The sequence below is a fragment of the Ipomoea nil genome, unplaced genomic scaffold (genome assembly GCF_001879475.1).
Source record: "Ipomoea nil cultivar Tokyo-kokei standard unplaced genomic scaffold, Asagao_1.1 scaffold0688, whole genome shotgun sequence".
Classification (NCBI taxonomy): Eukaryota; Viridiplantae; Streptophyta; class Magnoliopsida; order Solanales; family Convolvulaceae; genus Ipomoea; species Ipomoea nil.
Window position 1 is genome coordinate 3,446,778 of NW_017617116.1, and position 18,159 is coordinate 3,464,936.

The following is an 18,159-nucleotide window of genomic DNA, read 5'->3' on the forward strand; positions in this document are numbered from 1 at the left end:
CTACTCAAGATGTGATAAGTATGAATAAGAAATTTTTTGGTTCAGAAAAAAAATGTCTACATTCAAGATTTGTGGAAGTGAGTAAAATTTTTGAAAATATAAGTAGTATTTTTCGAGTAAAAAATATTAAATGCAAAGAAGCAACCAACGTGGCAATATATACCTACTTTTTTTTTTTTTTTTTTTGTTTTTTGTTTTTTTTGTTTGAAAGGAGCGATATACCTACCTTTGTTATTCTCGTATATTATACGCTGATGTCACACTCCCACAAATCACAAATGTCCAAAATTATATTACTACGTACATCCAAAAAACACCCTGAATAACATCGAAATATAAACAACACTACACCGGCGAGGAGCCAGCCATTCTCCGGTCAACCTAAATGGCGGCGTGCGGCTGCTCTCTGCCCTGCTTCAAACCCTCACCCGCGAAGCCGATTTCTTCATTTTCATCTCCTCCTATTCACCTACGCCTCACATCTGTGCCCTCACTTCCCAAGTCTTCTTCTCTGCATTTGGATAAAATCCTACCCCGACCTCGCCATACCAGACCTCCGCAACCCTACACTCCCGGTTTCGTGGTATGTAAGTACAGCAGCAACATTGAATTTTTCTTTTAGTGACTGAACTAGGTTTTACGTTTGGTTAATTGTTTTTTTAATTTTTGAAAAGGTTGTGGCATCGGCGAATAAGGCGGAACCCTTGAGGATAATGATATCGGGTGCTCCGGCTTCTGGGAAAGGAACCCAATGTGAGCTCATCACCAAGAAAGTAATGTATTTTTTTTTTTTTTTCTCTTCATTTGGGATAGAGAGAGAGAGAGAGAGAGAGAGAGAGAGAGAGAGGTTTATTCTTTGCGGGGAGGGAAATTGGGCTTGGAAATGGGATTGAATGCGTGAATGTCGCCAGTTAGTTAAAGGATTTAATTACTAATTTTCAATGATCAGTGGGTTGTGGGTTCATGAAGTTAAAGGGGCAGACTTCAATCTGCTACTTCTATTTTATCAGAGTTTACAAGCTCTGACTACTTTCTTGGTGGAATTGACTTTGAGTCTGCATTTATGTTGGGCACCCTTTTGTAGCTTGTTCTCAAATTTTAGCAATTCCCTTTTGGTTGTTTAATGCAGAGTAATAGTGTTGACTTTATATTTTCATGTTTAAGTGAATTTTCTCTTTACATGCTTACGTCCTTGCAGTATGATTTGGTGCACATTTCAGCTGGAGATTTACTACGGGCCGAAATTTCTGCAGGGACAGAAAACGGGAAGCGAGCAAAGGAATACATGGAGAAAGGGCAATTAGTTCCTGATGAAGTAGTTGTAATGGTACACACTTGAAATCTTGCACATATCGTTCCTTCTTTTGTTCATATCTTTTTGTTACAGTTATGAAGGAACATGAAATGGAATGAAATGCATATTTAATACTCATAGATAGAAGTTGGTGGCTTTCATTTTGGAACAGATGGTCAAAGATCGTCTAATGCAACCAGATTCACAAGAGAAGGGTTGGCTTTTGGATGGATACCCCCGTAGCGTATCTCAAGCAACAGCTCTTCAAGAATTTGGCTTCCAACCAGATCTCTTCATTCTTTTGGAAGTGAGTTTCTACCATCTATAGTTGTGGTCATTCACTTGTTTTATAGCTTATTAAATCCCTATATTTAAAATTCATTGTCATTTTACATGCTTCAAATGAAGTTTTAACATACTGGTTTTAATCTGCATTTAGTTACCAACTTACCATGGGCACAATATGAGAAAATTTCTGTTGCATGTACAGGTGCATGAAGAAAAACTTGTTGAAAGAGTGATAGGCCGCAGGCTGGACCCAGTAACAGGGAAGATATACCATTTGAAGTATTCTCCTCCAGAATCTGACGAGATTTCTGAAAGGCTTACTCAACGATTTGATGACACTGAAGAGAAGGTATGTTTTGTTTGCACAAGCATTATAAAATAATATACAGAGGGTTAACCTGGTATCTTAAAAGTTATATGTTGTTTGATGTGATTTCACTCTGACTGTGCCGCTGTTCATCTGAGCAAAAGGTGCTGTGATCTCTACTGGATGTTAAGCTCAAACGTGATTTGCTATTTGTCAGTTAACATCTCGTAACCTAAGTGCATGGAATTGAATGTGCTGTACAATCTGATTCATAAGGGTTGAAAGGTGACCAATTGTTATGCCGTGGAACCGTGTCCACCTTGCAAGGTGGACACGGTTCTATGTTCATAATTACTGAACTCTATGTTCATAATTATAAAACTCTATATTCATAATTTTTGAACTTCATATTCACAATTATTGAACTCTATATTCACAATTACAGAACTCTATGTTCATAATTATAGAACTCTATGTTCATAATTTTTGAAGTTTGAACTCTATATTCACAATTATGACAGTTTTGGAACCGTGTCCACCTTGCAAGGTGGACACGGTTCCATAGCATAATTTGCCGAAAGGCGACCTACTGGGTAATTTAGTTTCTTTGATTTGGATGGACTTTTCTGGGTTTCAATGTAAACCTCATTTATGTTAAGAGTGGATTGGTTCTGGGTGGGGTGATGAACCAAGAGCTTTGTAGTTTGCACTGAATTTTGTTATTCTCTTATTTTGGTTGCAAATGTTGGTTTTATAAATAAATTTTACGTCACGGGCAAGAAAACATAAGGAAAAAGAACAACGAATAATAGTTGGAAAAGGAAAAGAAGAAAACACTGGGTTTGCTTGAGACCCAAAATTCACTTAAGACCCTTTTTGGGATTGAATTTCTGCTTCCCTTTATTCTAAATAATACTCCCTTTTATAGGGTTGATTACAAAGATTCCTAAACTAAGAATGATTAATTATTTTCCTTCGCTTGTTGATGTTTGGAGTTTGACTCTATTTAAGTAATCGAAGTTTTTCCCATTTTCAAAAAAAGAAAAAGAAAAAAAAAAGAATGATTAGTTATTTGGTAGTTTTTAAATAATTAAACTACCTGAACTAATTCAAAGATCAAGAGTAATAAGTTATATAACTATTTAGTAGTTTCTTAATATCTAAAACTATGTAATGTAATAGTAATAAAATAAGACTTCCTCAGCATGTATCAGGTAAATTAAAAGATACCAAGGGGGTACCACCAAAAGATACAGCTGAAATAGAAGAGTTCTTTGAACTTCTTAAGGTCATCTGTCCCTTATAACAGTGCTGATTTCTCTTATTGAATTTAGAGAAAAAACGTTTTGGCATGAGGTGAATTATATTTGAAATTCCCACTCCATCTAAACCCAAAAATGAAATTGGTGTTCCTTCTCTGCCTGGTTTGCCTGTTTACTTGTCGAATCATTGTGTTTCTGAAACATTTGTTTATACACAGAACACACGCTTCTTCTTTTCTCCTTTTTCTCCAGCTTTACTCCATCTGTGTAGATTGGCTGATAAATAGTGTTTTTTTTCCTCAAAGATCACTTGATAAAATCATCAAGCTTGTTTTTTCCCAATTTCTTTTCTCAGGTGAAACTGCGTTTACAGACTCATAATCAGAATGTGGAGTCGGTACTTGCGCTGTATGAAGATATCACTTTCAAGGTATATGCAGTCCCCTGATTTATTCTTTGATCTCATTTTATTGAAGAGAATCAAGTGGTGCTGCTTCAATCATTTATGATTATCTTGAAGAGAACCTCAAAATAAGCCCTGAAAGACAACCTGTAAGTACAAAGTATAATCATCACCCCTTTCAATCCAGGACCTTACCTAAAATTTTTCAATGGATAGCATTGGTAGCTTAAGTGGACTAGGTAGCTTAAAGTGGACTTTGGTAGGTGATCATCATTCTCCAAGTAGTGGGGGTCTTTGGCCCTGTTTGGTAAAATGGCTGTTAGCTGTTAGCTGATTGTGTTAATTAGATGGTATAAATAGTTGATAATATTAACTGATTGTAGAAAAGTGTTTGGTAAATTAGCTGTTAGCTGATAGCTGTTTGGTATAATTTCTTTTCTCAAAAAGCTAATTGGAAAAGTTGCTTGGAGTAGCTTTTTGAATTTTAGCTTTTTGGAGTTGCAAAAAGTTAATTAACCAAACATTTATATTGATATTTTAACTAAATCAAATAATTAATAGTGGTCAAATAAGCCAAAATTGGCCTATAGGCCAATTTTTTACCAAACAGGGCCTTTGTTTAATTGGAAGTATAGTGCCTTTTTCTTCCCTCAAATCAGCTGAAAAAGTGTTTGGATTTAGCGAGCATATTAAACTTTGGCGATAGGAAAGAGCATAATAAAACTGGATGCACCCCTTGATGATGTAGTTCCCATAAGACAGTTTTTAACACTGGATATACTTTCATATAGTGTATGCATGTTTTGACTTCGGTATCAACACAGTGGAAATAAACTGCTCCCGATTTTGAAATGTATACATTAAAGATGATCACTTGATCAGTTAGAGAAATCATCTTAACATGATAATTTTTTTTATTAAGTATAAATATATTTCTTGACCATTATATCATAATTTGCTAATGCATGTCTTCAAGGAAAAAATTATTGTAGTCTTTTTTTCTTAATAAAGCTAAAAAAATTGCATTTTTCACCTCACATGGCAAGTAAATTGAAGCTATGATTGATTCTGTGGAATGACAAATTGTTCATTTCCCTTGTGAATTATTGTAATATTAGGTGGATGGAAGTGTTAACAAGGTGGAGGTGTTTGCTCTCATTGATGATGCATTGGCAAAGGTCCTTGAACAAAAGCAATCAAAATTGGGACCTGTGGCAGCATAAAGCATGGTGATCAAAAAGATAAATACATGTTTCTGATGAAAGAGAATCAATCCAGCAGAGTAAAATAGAAAGAATAGTAGTGATTGGGGAGGTGTCTGGGGTTTTGTGGTTCAAAATGGCAGTGCTGATCATCGCAGTTGTTAAACCAACATGTTAAATGTTCTGCCATTTATATGTATAGATGCGAGAAAAGAAAAACGAAAACAACCAAACTAGATTAATGTTAATGTTGCAGCATCATTATTACATACTCTTTCTGAAATTTATGCAGAAACCCTTTTTATTGGGAATTCTATTCTTGTTCTTCCTCCTCCTATATATGTTCTTGTTATTACATACTAGCTGTGTGATGATAAATAGTCACATAAAACATTGAGGAATTTTGACAATAACAAAAAGTTAGAATGAAACAAAGCAGTATCTGAAGCAGGCAGCAAATACTATGTTATTAAACAACAATTAGTTTTACAGTAGTAAAGTACAAGGTACACAGCAAATACAACATGGTGCAACCATATATGCAAAGAAGAGGTGGACCATGTCAAAAAGCCCAAGCAAATTGTCTTAGGCTTGTCCTTAACTACAAGAAGATGCATCCAGCTAGCAGTACATGATGAGTAACTTCTATGGTAGTTTCAGACTGATAAAATTTGGACACCCTTCCCCCCCCCCCCCCCAAAAAATTGACAACTAACCAAAGATCAACTTGGCAATGTGCATTTTTTCTGTGAATGGCCTAACATATGGCAGCGACCACACTGAACAACTCTCTTCGGGCGTTTCAAACTTTCTATTCGGAGAACCTTCTTTTTAGGCCTGCCAGGGGGCCTTCGAGTTTTTGGTGGCCTAATTGTAATGTCAACTTTGGCACTTCCACCTTCTGCTCCCTCCCCGGGTTCATTCCATAGGCTTCTATCGGGAATAGGATATATTATCTGAGAATAGGTTTCGCGATAGCTGTGTACCGTGAAGCAAGGCTCGACAAAGAGATGAGTGTTCTGTCCACAAGAGATGAGTGCTGCAGCAGCATGGGCACACGGGAGACCATAGAGTTGCCAACGACGACACGAGCACACTCGGCTTCGTATGTCCACGATATTTGTCCTTTCGGTTGATACAATCTCGAATTCAATTTCATTCGCACGGAGGACTTTATAGCACCGAGCATCGGCTATGGCTTCTCCCATCCTCTTCTCAGCAGATGGGACAAGAATCGAGGTCCACCTGATTCCCTTATTACGTCGTTCATTAAACCACGACACCATCTGCTGCCGGATGTGCTCCATCATCTGTACAATAGGAAGCTCGTGACACTCCAGGGCCCAGTTATACAACAGTTCGGTCACTCCTAGTGAGAAATGACCATAACGTACCCCCTCGAAGTATGCCACCGCCCAGAGTTGGGGGTTAAAATGGTGAAACCATGTAAGGACGTCTTGTGAAATATCCACCATCTCGGTCACTTTGCTCTCGAATTCAGCACCCGTGAGTGCATAAACAGCGTTCCAAAATATATTCACCAAATTCGAGTTCTTAAATGTGTCCCTGAAATTCTCGCTGATGTAACGCAAGCAAAAACCATGAAATGCGCTAGGAAAATGAGTCTCCACGGCGTCTATCATACCCATTGTTCTCTCGGAGAGTATTGTAAGTCTCGGCATGTTGTCCGTGTTCACACCAAGAAGCTTGCGCAATTCGGACATAAACCACATCCAATTCTCGTCACTTTCGACATCAACAACAGCAATTGCCAATGGGAACAACGTGTCATCAGCATCAACAGCTGCAGCACATAGTATTGTACCTAAATACTTCCCTTTTAGATGTGCTCTATCGAGTTCCAAAAGTGGGCGACAAGCATTGATAAACCCATAAATTGCTGCTCGGTAGGAGACAAAAAGCCGCTGGAAACTATTATCCTGGCCAGTAGCAACAACCGAAGCAATGCTTCCTGGATTCGTCTTCCTTATCTGTTCACAATACCCTGGAAGAAACCTATACCCTTCTTCAAAAGTCCCGTGCAAAGCTGCCATGCTCCGCTCCTTTCCTCTCCACGCTTGCATATAAGACACAGCAACCCCATGCTGGTTTCGTATGTCTTGCAAAATCTCATTCGGTTTATACTGTGGATTATCCCTCACTCTTGCTTCAACAGATCTTGCAACCCAACCAACCGAAGCCTGTTGATGGTGAAGATTTTGAACCCCTTCACACGTGTGCTCACTATGAAGAGTTCTAACAGTAAACGTATGAACTCCCGGGCACTTTGCCACATGGATGCGCCATGGACACCCCTCTTTCGAGCACTTTGCTATAAACCTACTCCTGTCTGACTTCACTATCCTCATTTCAAAATGTGACGCTATTGCTATATCCTTCAACGCCCTTCTACACGTATTAACATCCGGAAATTCTTGTCCGATTGCTAGAGGCTGCTCTAGTATCAAAGCATCCGAATCAGGTCCCATTGCCAATATATGGTCCTCATCCAAACTGGCTACCGTTACACTTTCCTCTGTTAATGTTGTTAATGCCGGATCATCCATAACCACCTAGACACCCTAACAACTGCAGCTATTTATTTAAAGGCAACCCATTCTTCCTTCCTCTCCAATTCACCTAAATCCCTAGAGAGCAAAAAAACATCCATAAATTTTCAAGAAACCAAAATGGGTACGATTAAAAACTCAAAATTCCATCATATCACAAACTCATCCCTATCCCTATAACCCCATTGCCTACTTATCACAAACATTAGCACACACATAAAAGCATAAAAAATATATAATTTGATACGGAAATAAATTGAATGTAGCTCAGAGGATATTACACCAGTTAAACCCGAGGCTTGAGCTTACCGACACCAAATCGGGCCGCGAATTCGGGTCAATCCAGCTTAAAGCTTCGATTTTGCAGTGCCACAAAGATCTATTGGCTGACAATGGGGAGCGATAGTAGCTAAACTACACAAGATTTATTCAAATACCATGTAAAATAGTGCTGGGAAGATGGATAACGGTGGTGGTGAGGAGGAAGATTGAAGGATGGAAGTGTAAATAAGGCGAATGTGAAGGGTAAATAGAGAACCCTAGGCTAGGCCAAATCCGATAACGAGGAAGAAAGGCCTCGATGCAGTCGGGGTATAAGGGGAAGGAACCAAATGAAGATATAAGATATTGCCGTACAACTTTTGTAGAAAATGACATGTCTAGCCTTGTCCATACAAAAAAGTTGGAATGAATTTTTTTATTTTTTATTTTAAATACTATTGACTCCGTTATAAGCTAACATTCCTCAAGGGGAGTCACAGAATTGTCATCTGGTGTTTGGCGGAATAATTTTTTTTTTTTTAAATTGTTTACAGTATTTTCTTTACTACGGAGTACTTTAAAAATTGAGGTATTGCTGGTACAAATTTAGTTTAGTGATTTAGTAAGCAGTATTTGAGAGAATAGGTTAAAGAGTAGGGGCATTGATAATATACAAGTTGAGTCGGATGCCTTGCTTGTTATTCAATGACTAAAAAATATTTGTAGCAACTCTTCTTTTGATTTTGTTTTTAAAGATATTCGAAAATTAGCTAATGACTTTTTTAGAGTTAACTTTATATTTGTAAAATGATTAGTGAATAAGGTAACTCATTTGTTAGCCCAAGATGCCATCGTCAACCCTAGTTGTAGGGAGTGGACAAATAGTCCTCCTACATTCCTTTATAATGCTTTATCAATTGATGTTGATTAGTGAAATCTTACAATTTATTTCCAAAAATAATAATAATAATAATAATGAAATGAATTGAGACCATCGTATTATCATAAAGAAAAGTTAAAATAAAAAGATGGTAATTAGTAAAAGTTGATATGATTTCGTGATAGTTTTTTGTTTTTTTTTTGTTTGTTTGTTTGTTTGTTTGTTTGTTTGTTTTGTTTGTTTTGTTTTTTTTTTTTTGTTGTTTTTTTTTTGTTTTTTTTTTTTTTTTAGGTTTTAAAGTAGGATAAATAAAGTGAGATGGAAGAGTAATAGCTAATAGCTTGATCGGATTGAGTGTAAAAAAATTAGGATGATTCCTGATTTGCCATAATGGCTATTCACATTTGTCTAGTTTATATAATCATTGAATTTAAATGATACATATTTCAATCTTTTAATAGTTAATTTTGTACTTAATATGATTTTTTTTAGAGTTAATTTCAGCAATTGTCCTTTGACTATATTGATTTTTTAAAATTAGTCTCTGACTTTTAATTTTGACACTTTAGGTCCCTTGATTTTCAATTGAGTTCTTTTCATCAAAATACGGTTAATTGAACTTTAAATGAAGGGGTAAATCTATCCTTTCACCTGCTTATGTATTATTTTTTGTATTTCCCCCTTCCACATAAGCATAATTTAAGGATTTAAGGTGTATTGTACGATTAAGTCAAGGTGCATTATAAAGAAATAGTCTAAGGATGACCAAGTGACTTGTGGTCCACTGGTATTGGATTGCTTCCCTATGTGGGAGGTTTAGGTTTTGAGTTTCAGTGTAGGCGTAGATTGTATGGGTATCCCCCTTCCTTTACGGAGGCAATTACCGTTTCTTATCGGAGAAGTTACCAGTTAATGGAGTCAGACAAAAAATCGTGTGTTCAATTGAACTTTTTAAAAGTTCGTGGGGCTAATTGACTTTTAATCACTTTCTAAAAAAAAAAGTATTATACTATTAAAAAAAAAAATTAGAGGGGTCAAGTGACCCAGCCCCTGCACTCTTGCAGTAAATAGTATCACTGAGTCACCGTGATTCCTTTCAAATACTCTGTCAGGTTGAAATGTACAGGACCTAAAGGTTAGAATTTAACCTTTTGGAAGAAGAATAAGTATTACTATATATACTCCGAGTGAATTTAAAACTTACGGGACGTTTGGTTGGAAGGAAGGAATTATGAGGGAAAGGAATTGTAATTCGGTGGGAAAAGAATAAAGTGGGAATTTAAATTACATTGTTTGGTAGAAAGAAATAGGGTGATGAGGAATTGAGAGGGAAGAAGTAAATAAATACTAAAATGCCCTTATATAATATTAATATAATAATGCTAATGAGGGTAAATTGGTAATTTTTAATGAGATTGCAATTCCACAAAGCATGGAATTGTAATTCCTAGGGTGGAGGCATGAATTGTAATTCAGCAAAAGGAGGGAATTGCAATTCAGCGGAATTGCAATTCCCTCCAACCAAACAATGTAATTTCAGCTTTCATTGAATTTCAATTCTTTTACAACCAAACTACATTGTACCAAACAGGCCATGCACTAGGTGTGGTCGTGTGGAATTTTCCGTTTACAACTAGACAGCTGTCCTCCAAACATTTTGACTGCCATCTGGCCTCGGGATCAGAGCTGGGGCCCAAAGTACAAAAGGAAAATTCCTATCTCACTCTTCCATTTTCTTTTTGGTTCCATTTTCTTTAAATTTTAATCTACGCCAATAGATCGAAACGTAAAACATACCAATTGAATTAAAATGAAAATAAGGAAAAAAAAAAGCACTTTTTGCCCTAAAAATAAATATTGAGTATTAATATTTATGCAACAATAATACAAAGAAATGAGATTTTGTCCCTCAAATCCAATGTCCCATCCTCTGCAATTTATCTTCACTCAATTTTAGATACTAATTGAAGATAGATTCAACATTTGATCTTCTTAACTAGTAACATTTGATTTCACACAATAAATTTTTTCCGGATACATAAAATATCGTATAAGACTTCTCTTCACCTTTACAAAACCTTCGGCACCCCATTCCTTTCCCCAGCAGTTCTTCACATGATAGTAGTCTATTCCATTGTATGTACCATATCCAACCACCAATATTTGAGTGTATGCCTAGTTTTTTCTCGTTAGAAGAATGTCCTGTATAAATCTGTAAAAATTATATATATATATATATATATATATATATATATATATATATATATATATATATATATATATATATATATAAATTAAAGTTAGCTATATTTTCAAACGAATTGAACAAATTAAAGTGAAATATTTATGGCCAAAATTAATAACGCATTGTACTAACCTCCCCCTTAATAAGGTTTATAAAGCTATTATAAACTTTAATTCTTCCAACAAGAGGTTGTTTTTCAATTTGGCGCAGAACACTTGCCTCTTCACTGTGCCATAACGTGCCATACTCCTTTATGTAAAACTCACCAAAGTCTTCTATATAATATTTATCCAACTATATATGACAAAAAAAAAATCAAATCAAATGCATGACAATAATATAATATATGTATGTAAAATAATATAATCCAGCTAGCGATTATATGCAGGGTGCGGCAGTGTTCAGTGAATTGAACGTTTCAAAATATATATTAAGTAACAAATTAATTAAATTAAATTCAGTGTGAAAATTCGAAAAATGACTTTTGAAAAGTATTTTTTGAAAATGAAGTTGGCAGAAAATGATTTCTCCCAAAATTTGGGGAAGTCATTTTTTCTAAATATTAAAAATACAATTTTACTCATTTTGGTTTTTCAAAATGCAACTAAACACCGAAAAGGAAAATGACTCATTTTCCAAAAACATTTTTCAGAAATCATTTTCATGCTTTTCAAAACGGAATCTAAAGGGAATTGAAAAAGAAGCTAAGGGGTAAGTGTACGTACACCATAAGTGTTGCTGAATTCGCCCTCCTCTCTGCGTCCTTTATACCCATAGAATTTAGCTTCACATAGTCCAAATTGTTTGGCATATTCAAAAACATATTTCATCTTAATGTCCCTGTTTTATCAATCTTACTGACACAATCTGGGTATTTTATTGGGAACCAATCTATTAGTTGTTGGACTGAGAGCTCAAAAGGGGCTATGGAGTCTTGCAGAGCATATTTAACAGCAATGGCTTCCGCGGCGGGAAATGCATAGCGTGTACTGTTGAGCACTCAGGCAGCGCGTGGCGGCGGAGCTAGCTGATCGCCTCCGCCGGGAACTGAGCACTCTGAGCAGATACGATATGATAGTTTCAACTTTGATTATATTTCTCATTACTCCTGTCCAATCACTCTTAATATAACCTTTTTTTTTTCCTGAATGTTACTCACCCTATTACAATGTAGTATTTGTTCATAAACTACTTTCTTAACTTATTGAAGTACAAAGATTCAATGTCGTATCCGCTTAAAGCTACAGTCTCCCATATGAAAGTCCAAACTTGGTGCCATTAGACCACAAGATCTTGACAATATAACCCTTTAGTTGGATGGGGACAAAAAAGAGTTGGGACGTTGAGAGGGATAGATCCAGTTGGAACATTTGAGTATTTGGACAACCTTTGACAACATCAGGGGAATGTTCGTTGATTAAGAGCATTCTTAGTACTTTATTTCTATTGTGGTTTTTGAGGAGTTTTCGTTTAAGACATGTCGAAATCTAAAATTTTAAGAGTATTTTTGTCTTTTTCAACTTAAGATCTCAATTTGAGTGTTGAGCATGAATTGAATAAACGGATTTAAGCCCTAAGATCAATCCTAATTAGCAATTTTCCTCCTCACCCTACATTAATTTAAGAAGAGGAATTGCGAATTGTGATTGAAAAGCACAATATTTATTATAAATTTCTATTAATTAAACTCGAATTATATAAGTTTGATATAGAATATTCTCCGGGCTACTTACCTGTATGTACCGCGTGCCTGCTTGGTAGCCAACTAGGGTGCCGGGAATGACTATTATATTCCCAACCATAACCGACCTCAAAGCTGATTGACCCGAAGATAGATATCGGACCGAGCAGGGGCTCAGCTGGTAGTAGTATTCGCCTGTCTTGACATCCGCCCCGACCATCTTAGGCTAGGACAAACTATCTGACCTCATCCACTTAGAAAGTTAAGCCTTATTCCGTTAGTTCAACCCATTCGTAACAAAAACAAGGACATTAGGAATCTTAGCACATGTGGGAGAATCAGCAAAGCCTGCGATCTTTCCCTATGCATGGGTAACTGATGTTGTGCATGCTGAGCTTCCGGCATGTGTTCCCTTTACCCCCTATAAATATTGCATTAAATGTCAGAGAGGGGAGTTTTGCCATTTTTCACAAACCATTGTCAGCTCGGGACCTCTGACCCACTGTCACCTTTTCTAAGCTCAACATCTTAAACCAACAAACAACAATTCAAAGATCCACATACGATCCGACCCTACCATTCATACGTATATGTGGAAACGACTGTATTTACCGCATCAAAGTTAAAATAATTACCAACCATATAGTGTGACATGTCATAAAATTCAAAGAAAAGACGGGATGAAACGAGTTAACCCGACGAGCTAAGCCCATTTTGATAGTTCTATGTCCAATCACCCACTTGGCCCTGCACCATTATATATATGTCATTTTCTTCTATAGAATCGACCCCAATTATATACGCTAATTAAAAAAAAAAACAATTTGATAAGTTTAATATATATATATATATATATATACTAACTTATAAGCAAGTCAAGCTAACCCTTGTACAATTTTTTCCTTTCTTTTAATACCCTCCTATAATCCTTTTATTTTATTTCTTTTCGTAAAATTATAAAGTATAAAATCAAAATATTTGAATATATATTTAGCCTTTTGGTTTGTTTGACCACTATTGGTTATTTGCATTGATTTAGTTAAACAATTAATATAAGTGTTTGATTAATTAGTTTTTTGTAACAGCTTATTGCTCCAAAAGACTAAAATTCAAAAGGCTGTTCAAAACAGTTTTTTCGATTAGATTTTTAAGAAAGTCATTTTGCATATAATCAGCTAACCGCAAATTTATCAAACATCTTTCTACAATTTGTCAATATTTTCAACTAAACAAACTCACTAATCCAATCAGCTAACAGCTATCCGCAACAATTATATATCTACCAAACACCCCCATAATCATTTTAAAAACGACTTTTGATCACATGATTTACATACATATAGGGCATCATATGAATGCTTTTTATTACTGTCATGAAGAACAAAGAAAGTTATCATCCATTATCATTTTTTTTTGTGACCAGAAAAATTATAATTGTAATCATTATTCAATGATGTATACCACATAAAAGAGATAAATCGCATACACTAAATTGGTAAGAATTGGTCGCGTAGCCTTCTAGTATGAGAATCATACTCCACCAACTCAACTACCCTTTTAGACCATCATCATATATCTTTCATATACAAAATGAGTTTTATAGTTATGTTTATCATTTTTTCTAATTCAAATTCTTATGTTTTCTTCCCAAAAGTATTAAAATGTTCAAAGTTAGTATGCTTTTGAATTGGAAATAGGACATCGGAGCTATTTATTCTCTTGTTTATTCACAAACCCTAGTGTTTTACGGTAGTGTTGGCCCGTCAAATGGCTACCCAAGGCCGTAAAACCAACAAGAGTAAATACAAATCATAATCGAACAGATTTATAAACACCGTTTGTAAATAATAAATTTGTTCAATTCTAGTCCACATTTATTCTAATTCCAGTTTCGGTTTAAATTGCCGATTCAAAATTTATTTATTATGTATTTTTGTAAATTCTATTTTTTTTTTATTTTAAAATAGTCTAAATTTAACAATTATTTTATTTTATTTTATTTTATTTTTTATAGTTTTGAATCGTAACAAGAACCACCCTATTGCTTTAGTTCGGTGGCTATGGTGTTTGGTTCGGTTCAAATCAAACCGTGGTCATCCCTACATATAAGCAATGATTTAATGGATAAAAAAATAAATGAAATAATTATTTTAAGAGTAAAAATGTCTATTTAACATCTAAAGAGGAAAAATGTCACTTTTAAAATAATTGAGGAGCAAATATGGGTACATAAATACCTCAGGAGAAAAAAGAACTATAAACCTATAATTCAAGGGTAAAAAATATCATTTTCCCTTTTATCATTAACAAAACACTTGAAAAATATAAGGAATAAGGTTCAAATTGACCACTGAACATAACCTGAAAATGCAATTAGGCCACTGAACGAAAAATAAAAAATGCAATTAGGCCACTGAACACTCCAAATGTATGCAATTTCACCGGATAGAAGATTAACATTTGGAGTGTTCAGTGACCTAATTGCACCTTCTTTTTTTTTTTTTTTTTTCGTTTAATGATCTAATTACATTTTCAAGTTACGTTCAGTGACCAATTTAAACCTTATTCTAAAATATAATAATCGCCAAAAGGCATGTGACAAATATTAGAGCATTCCCATTATGAAATGCAAAGATGAAAGATGTCACAAAATTTTATATGCAGAAATATATGTCACATCGAGAAACGCAACATTCAATACGACATACGAAAAACATAAGTTTTACTTGCGTTTGTGGTATAAATACGAGAAACACAAATATGACTTGTGTTTCTCGTATTTTACACGAAAAAGATGCTTTCTATTAATTTAAGAAATTTTATTGGGATTTACGTTTTTACCCGAAACGCAAGTCTCAATGGAGTTTTTCCTAAAAATGTAGAAGAGTTAAATTAAAAATTGCTCATATATGTCCACTACCCTCCATTTTTGCTCATTCCAAATAACTCACAGTTTACTGGAGTTAAGTACCTGCCATTTGTCAGCGGTGGGCTACTTAGGGCTAATATGATGGGCCTTCATGATAGATTATCAGCAGGAAAAGGGCAAATTATGCCCTGGACCCGTGTCCACAATGAATTGTGGACATGGGCCCAAAACGACATCGTTTTTTAAAAAAAACGCGTCATTTAGTTATAAAAAAAAAAATTCGCGCGCATTTTGCCGTTAACGGCGTTAATTTTTTTTTTTTTATTATGAATGTACAGTTATGCCGTTATGAATGTACAGTTATGCAATTATGAAATTATGAACACAGAGCTCTAACATTATGAACTTACAATTATGAACATATATAGTGATAAAATTATGACCATGGAGCTTTAAAATTGTGAATATAGAGCTTCGAAGATTATGAATGTACAGTTATAGAGTTATGAATCTACAGTTATGGAGTTATGAATCTACATTTATGAGATTATGAATCTACAGTTATGGAATTATGAATGTACAGTTATTGATCGAATTATGAACAAAGAGCTCTAACATTATGAACTTACAATTATGAACATATAGTGATAAAATTATGAACATAGAGCTCTAAAATTGTGAACATAGAGCTTCGAAAATTATGAATGTACAATTATGGAGTTATGAATGTACAGTTATGACGTTATGAATGTACAGTTATAGAGTTATGAACGTACAGTTATGGAGTTATGAATGTATAGTTATTAACATATAGTAATAAAATTATGAACATATACTTCTATAACAAAGTGATCTGGAAAAAAAAAAAAAAAAAAAAAAAAAAGAGGAGATAACAGTGCCTAACGGCACTGTTACCCGTGTCCAGCAAGCATGCTGGACACGGGTCCAAGGCATAACGATTGCAGGAAAAGTATGCACCGCTCGAGCTGTGTGTTGCGTTTGAATAATATAATATATGTTGTGTTAAATGATGTTTTTTAGGGTTCTATCATTTTGGGATCTTGAACACACAATAGTTATGCTGTGCATGGTGCACACGGTTGCAAAATGATGTCGTTTTAATTAAAAACGCGCGTTTCATTTAAAAAAAAATCAGTTTCGATTCCCCTCAATAGCATTATTGTGGATATATAATTATGAATTATTATGGATATATAGTTATGAATTTGTGGATATTTAGTTAATTCATTTTGGATATTTGGTTCATTCATTTTGGATTTTTAGTTCATTCATTTTGGATTTTGTGTTATTCATTCACTGTGGATATATAGTTATAAATTGGAATAAGGTTCAAATTGGCCACTGAACGTAACCTGAAAATGCAATTAGGCCACTGAACGAAAAAAAAAGTGCAATTAGGCCACTGAACACTCCAAAAATGTGCAATTTCACATGATAGCAGGTTACCCTCAATTTTAGCAGGTTATCTGCTTACGTGGCAGCTGAGTTGGCATTTTTAATAAATTTTAAATCATTTTTAATAAATTTTAATAATAAATTTTTATTTAAAAAAATTTAAAAAAATAAAAACGACTTTATTTATTTTTTTATTTAATTTTTTTCAATTTTTTATAAAATTTATTATTAAAATTAATTATTAAAAATTATTTAAAAATTATTAAAAATGCCAACTCAGCTGCCACGTAAGCAGGTAACCTGCTAAAATTGATGGTAACCTGTTATCCGGTGAAATTGCATACGTTTGGAGAGTTCAATGGCCTAATTGCATGTTTTTGGAGTGTTCAGTGGCCTAATTGCACTTTTTGTTCGTTCAGTGGCCTAATTGCATTTTCAGGTTACGTTCAGTGGCCAATTTGAACCTTATTCCTTATAAATTTGTGGATATATAGTTATGAACTTGTGAGTATATAGTTATGAATTTGTGGATATATAATTCAAATTATGCACAAAAAATGCTATTACCGAGAATCGAACCTATTTTTTTTTTTAAATTAGAAGACGCATTTTTAGTCAAAACGACGTCGTTTTTGCAGCCGTATGGTGCACACGGTTACACAGCATAATTTGCGTTGAACACACAATCCAGACAATTTTATCCCTTATCATCAAGATTCATTATAAAGAGGCCGGATATCAGCTCCCATGTTAGTGTTCAAGAGAGCAAATGCAATTGCCAGTCTTTAGCTATATGCAGCCTCGCACTGCTGCTCCTATTTTTGTTTTAATTTTTTAGTATTTGTCCTCGTGCGATGCACGGAATCGATATATAATTATTTATATTAGAACATCAAATATTATATAGTGCAATTGAAATGTGATTGAATCATTTATGTGTTTTGATGTTATCATTGCTTGAATTTGAACAAATAATTGGTCAAATTAATAGCTAATGTGTAAATGTACACATGCAGTGCTGTAACTTTGGAGATTTTATTTATCACTGTTTAATATTTTTTTTATAAATTAGGCAAATGTCCATTCTTAATTTTTATTTTTTTTATTTTAATTTTCAGTTAATTATTAATATTCATTTCATTTTCCAATTTACATAATTTTCGTTCCATTTTTAAAAGTATTATAACAAATTATAAAATAATAATTTTTTAATACGATAACTGCAACTTTTGATAAATGTTTTGAAAATGGGATATTAATTGTATTGAAAATATTGAGTTGTTTGGTGAAGTTTCGAAGGTTAAGGATAGAGAAGCAATGACCTAAAGACATGTCAAATTTGGTTGAATGGTATAACTTTGGACACATCACTATATCATATATCTAATTGTACTTTTTATTTGTTGGATGGTTCTATACTTCTATTACACTTTTGCATGTAGTTTGGTGGTTAATTTGAATTATTATTTTTTTCCTTATTC

The 18,159-nt window shown here is 34.3% G+C and overlaps 2 protein-coding genes across 3 annotated transcripts; one reads left to right on the top strand and one right to left on the bottom strand.

Annotated features, from left to right (window-relative positions):
* Positions 1-289: 289 nt before the first annotated feature.
* On the top strand, positions 290-5,083 carry LOC109175271 (adenylate kinase, chloroplastic). Its single transcript, XM_019324506.1, has 7 exons — positions 290-583; positions 675-773; positions 1,199-1,327; positions 1,467-1,601; positions 1,785-1,931; positions 3,507-3,581; positions 4,673-5,083. Exons 1-7 carry the CDS (start codon positions 386-388, stop codon positions 4,775-4,777), a joined length of 888 nt encoding a protein of 295 aa, XP_019180051.1. The 5' UTR covers positions 290-385; the 3' UTR covers positions 4,778-5,083.
* A 112-nt stretch (positions 5,084-5,195) lies between these two features.
* On the bottom strand, positions 5,196-7,928 carry LOC109176127. 2 transcript variants are annotated; one of them, XM_019325560.1, is made up of 2 exons: positions 7,764-7,928; positions 5,196-7,404 (listed from the first exon to the last, which is right to left on the bottom strand). In XM_019325560.1, the coding sequence occupies exon 2, from the start codon at positions 7,321-7,323 to the stop codon at positions 5,479-5,481; it is 1,845 nt and encodes a 614-aa protein (XP_019181105.1). In that variant the 5' UTR covers positions 7,324-7,404; positions 7,764-7,928; the 3' UTR covers positions 5,196-5,478. The 2 variants fall into 2 exon arrangements, with proteins under 2 accessions (XP_019181105.1, XP_019181104.1); XM_019325559.1 differs by having other exon boundaries at positions 7,636-7,928.
* Positions 7,929-18,159: the final 10,231 nt, after the last annotated feature.

Coding starts and splice junctions, on each gene's coding strand:
- LOC109176127 (XM_019325560.1), bottom strand. CDS start 7,323: ATGGATGATCCGGCATTAACAACATTAACAGAGGAAAGTGTAACGGTA.
- LOC109175271 (XM_019324506.1), top strand. CDS start 386: ATGGCGGCGTGCGGCTGCTCTCTGCCCTGCTTCAAACCCTCACCCGCG. Junction 1,328..1,466: donor CTGATGAAGTAGTTGTAATG/GTACACACTTGA, acceptor ATTTTGGAACAG/ATGGTCAAAGATCGTCTAAT. Junction 1,932..3,506: donor TTGATGACACTGAAGAGAAG/GTATGTTTTGTT, acceptor TTCTTTTCTCAG/GTGAAACTGCGTTTACAGAC.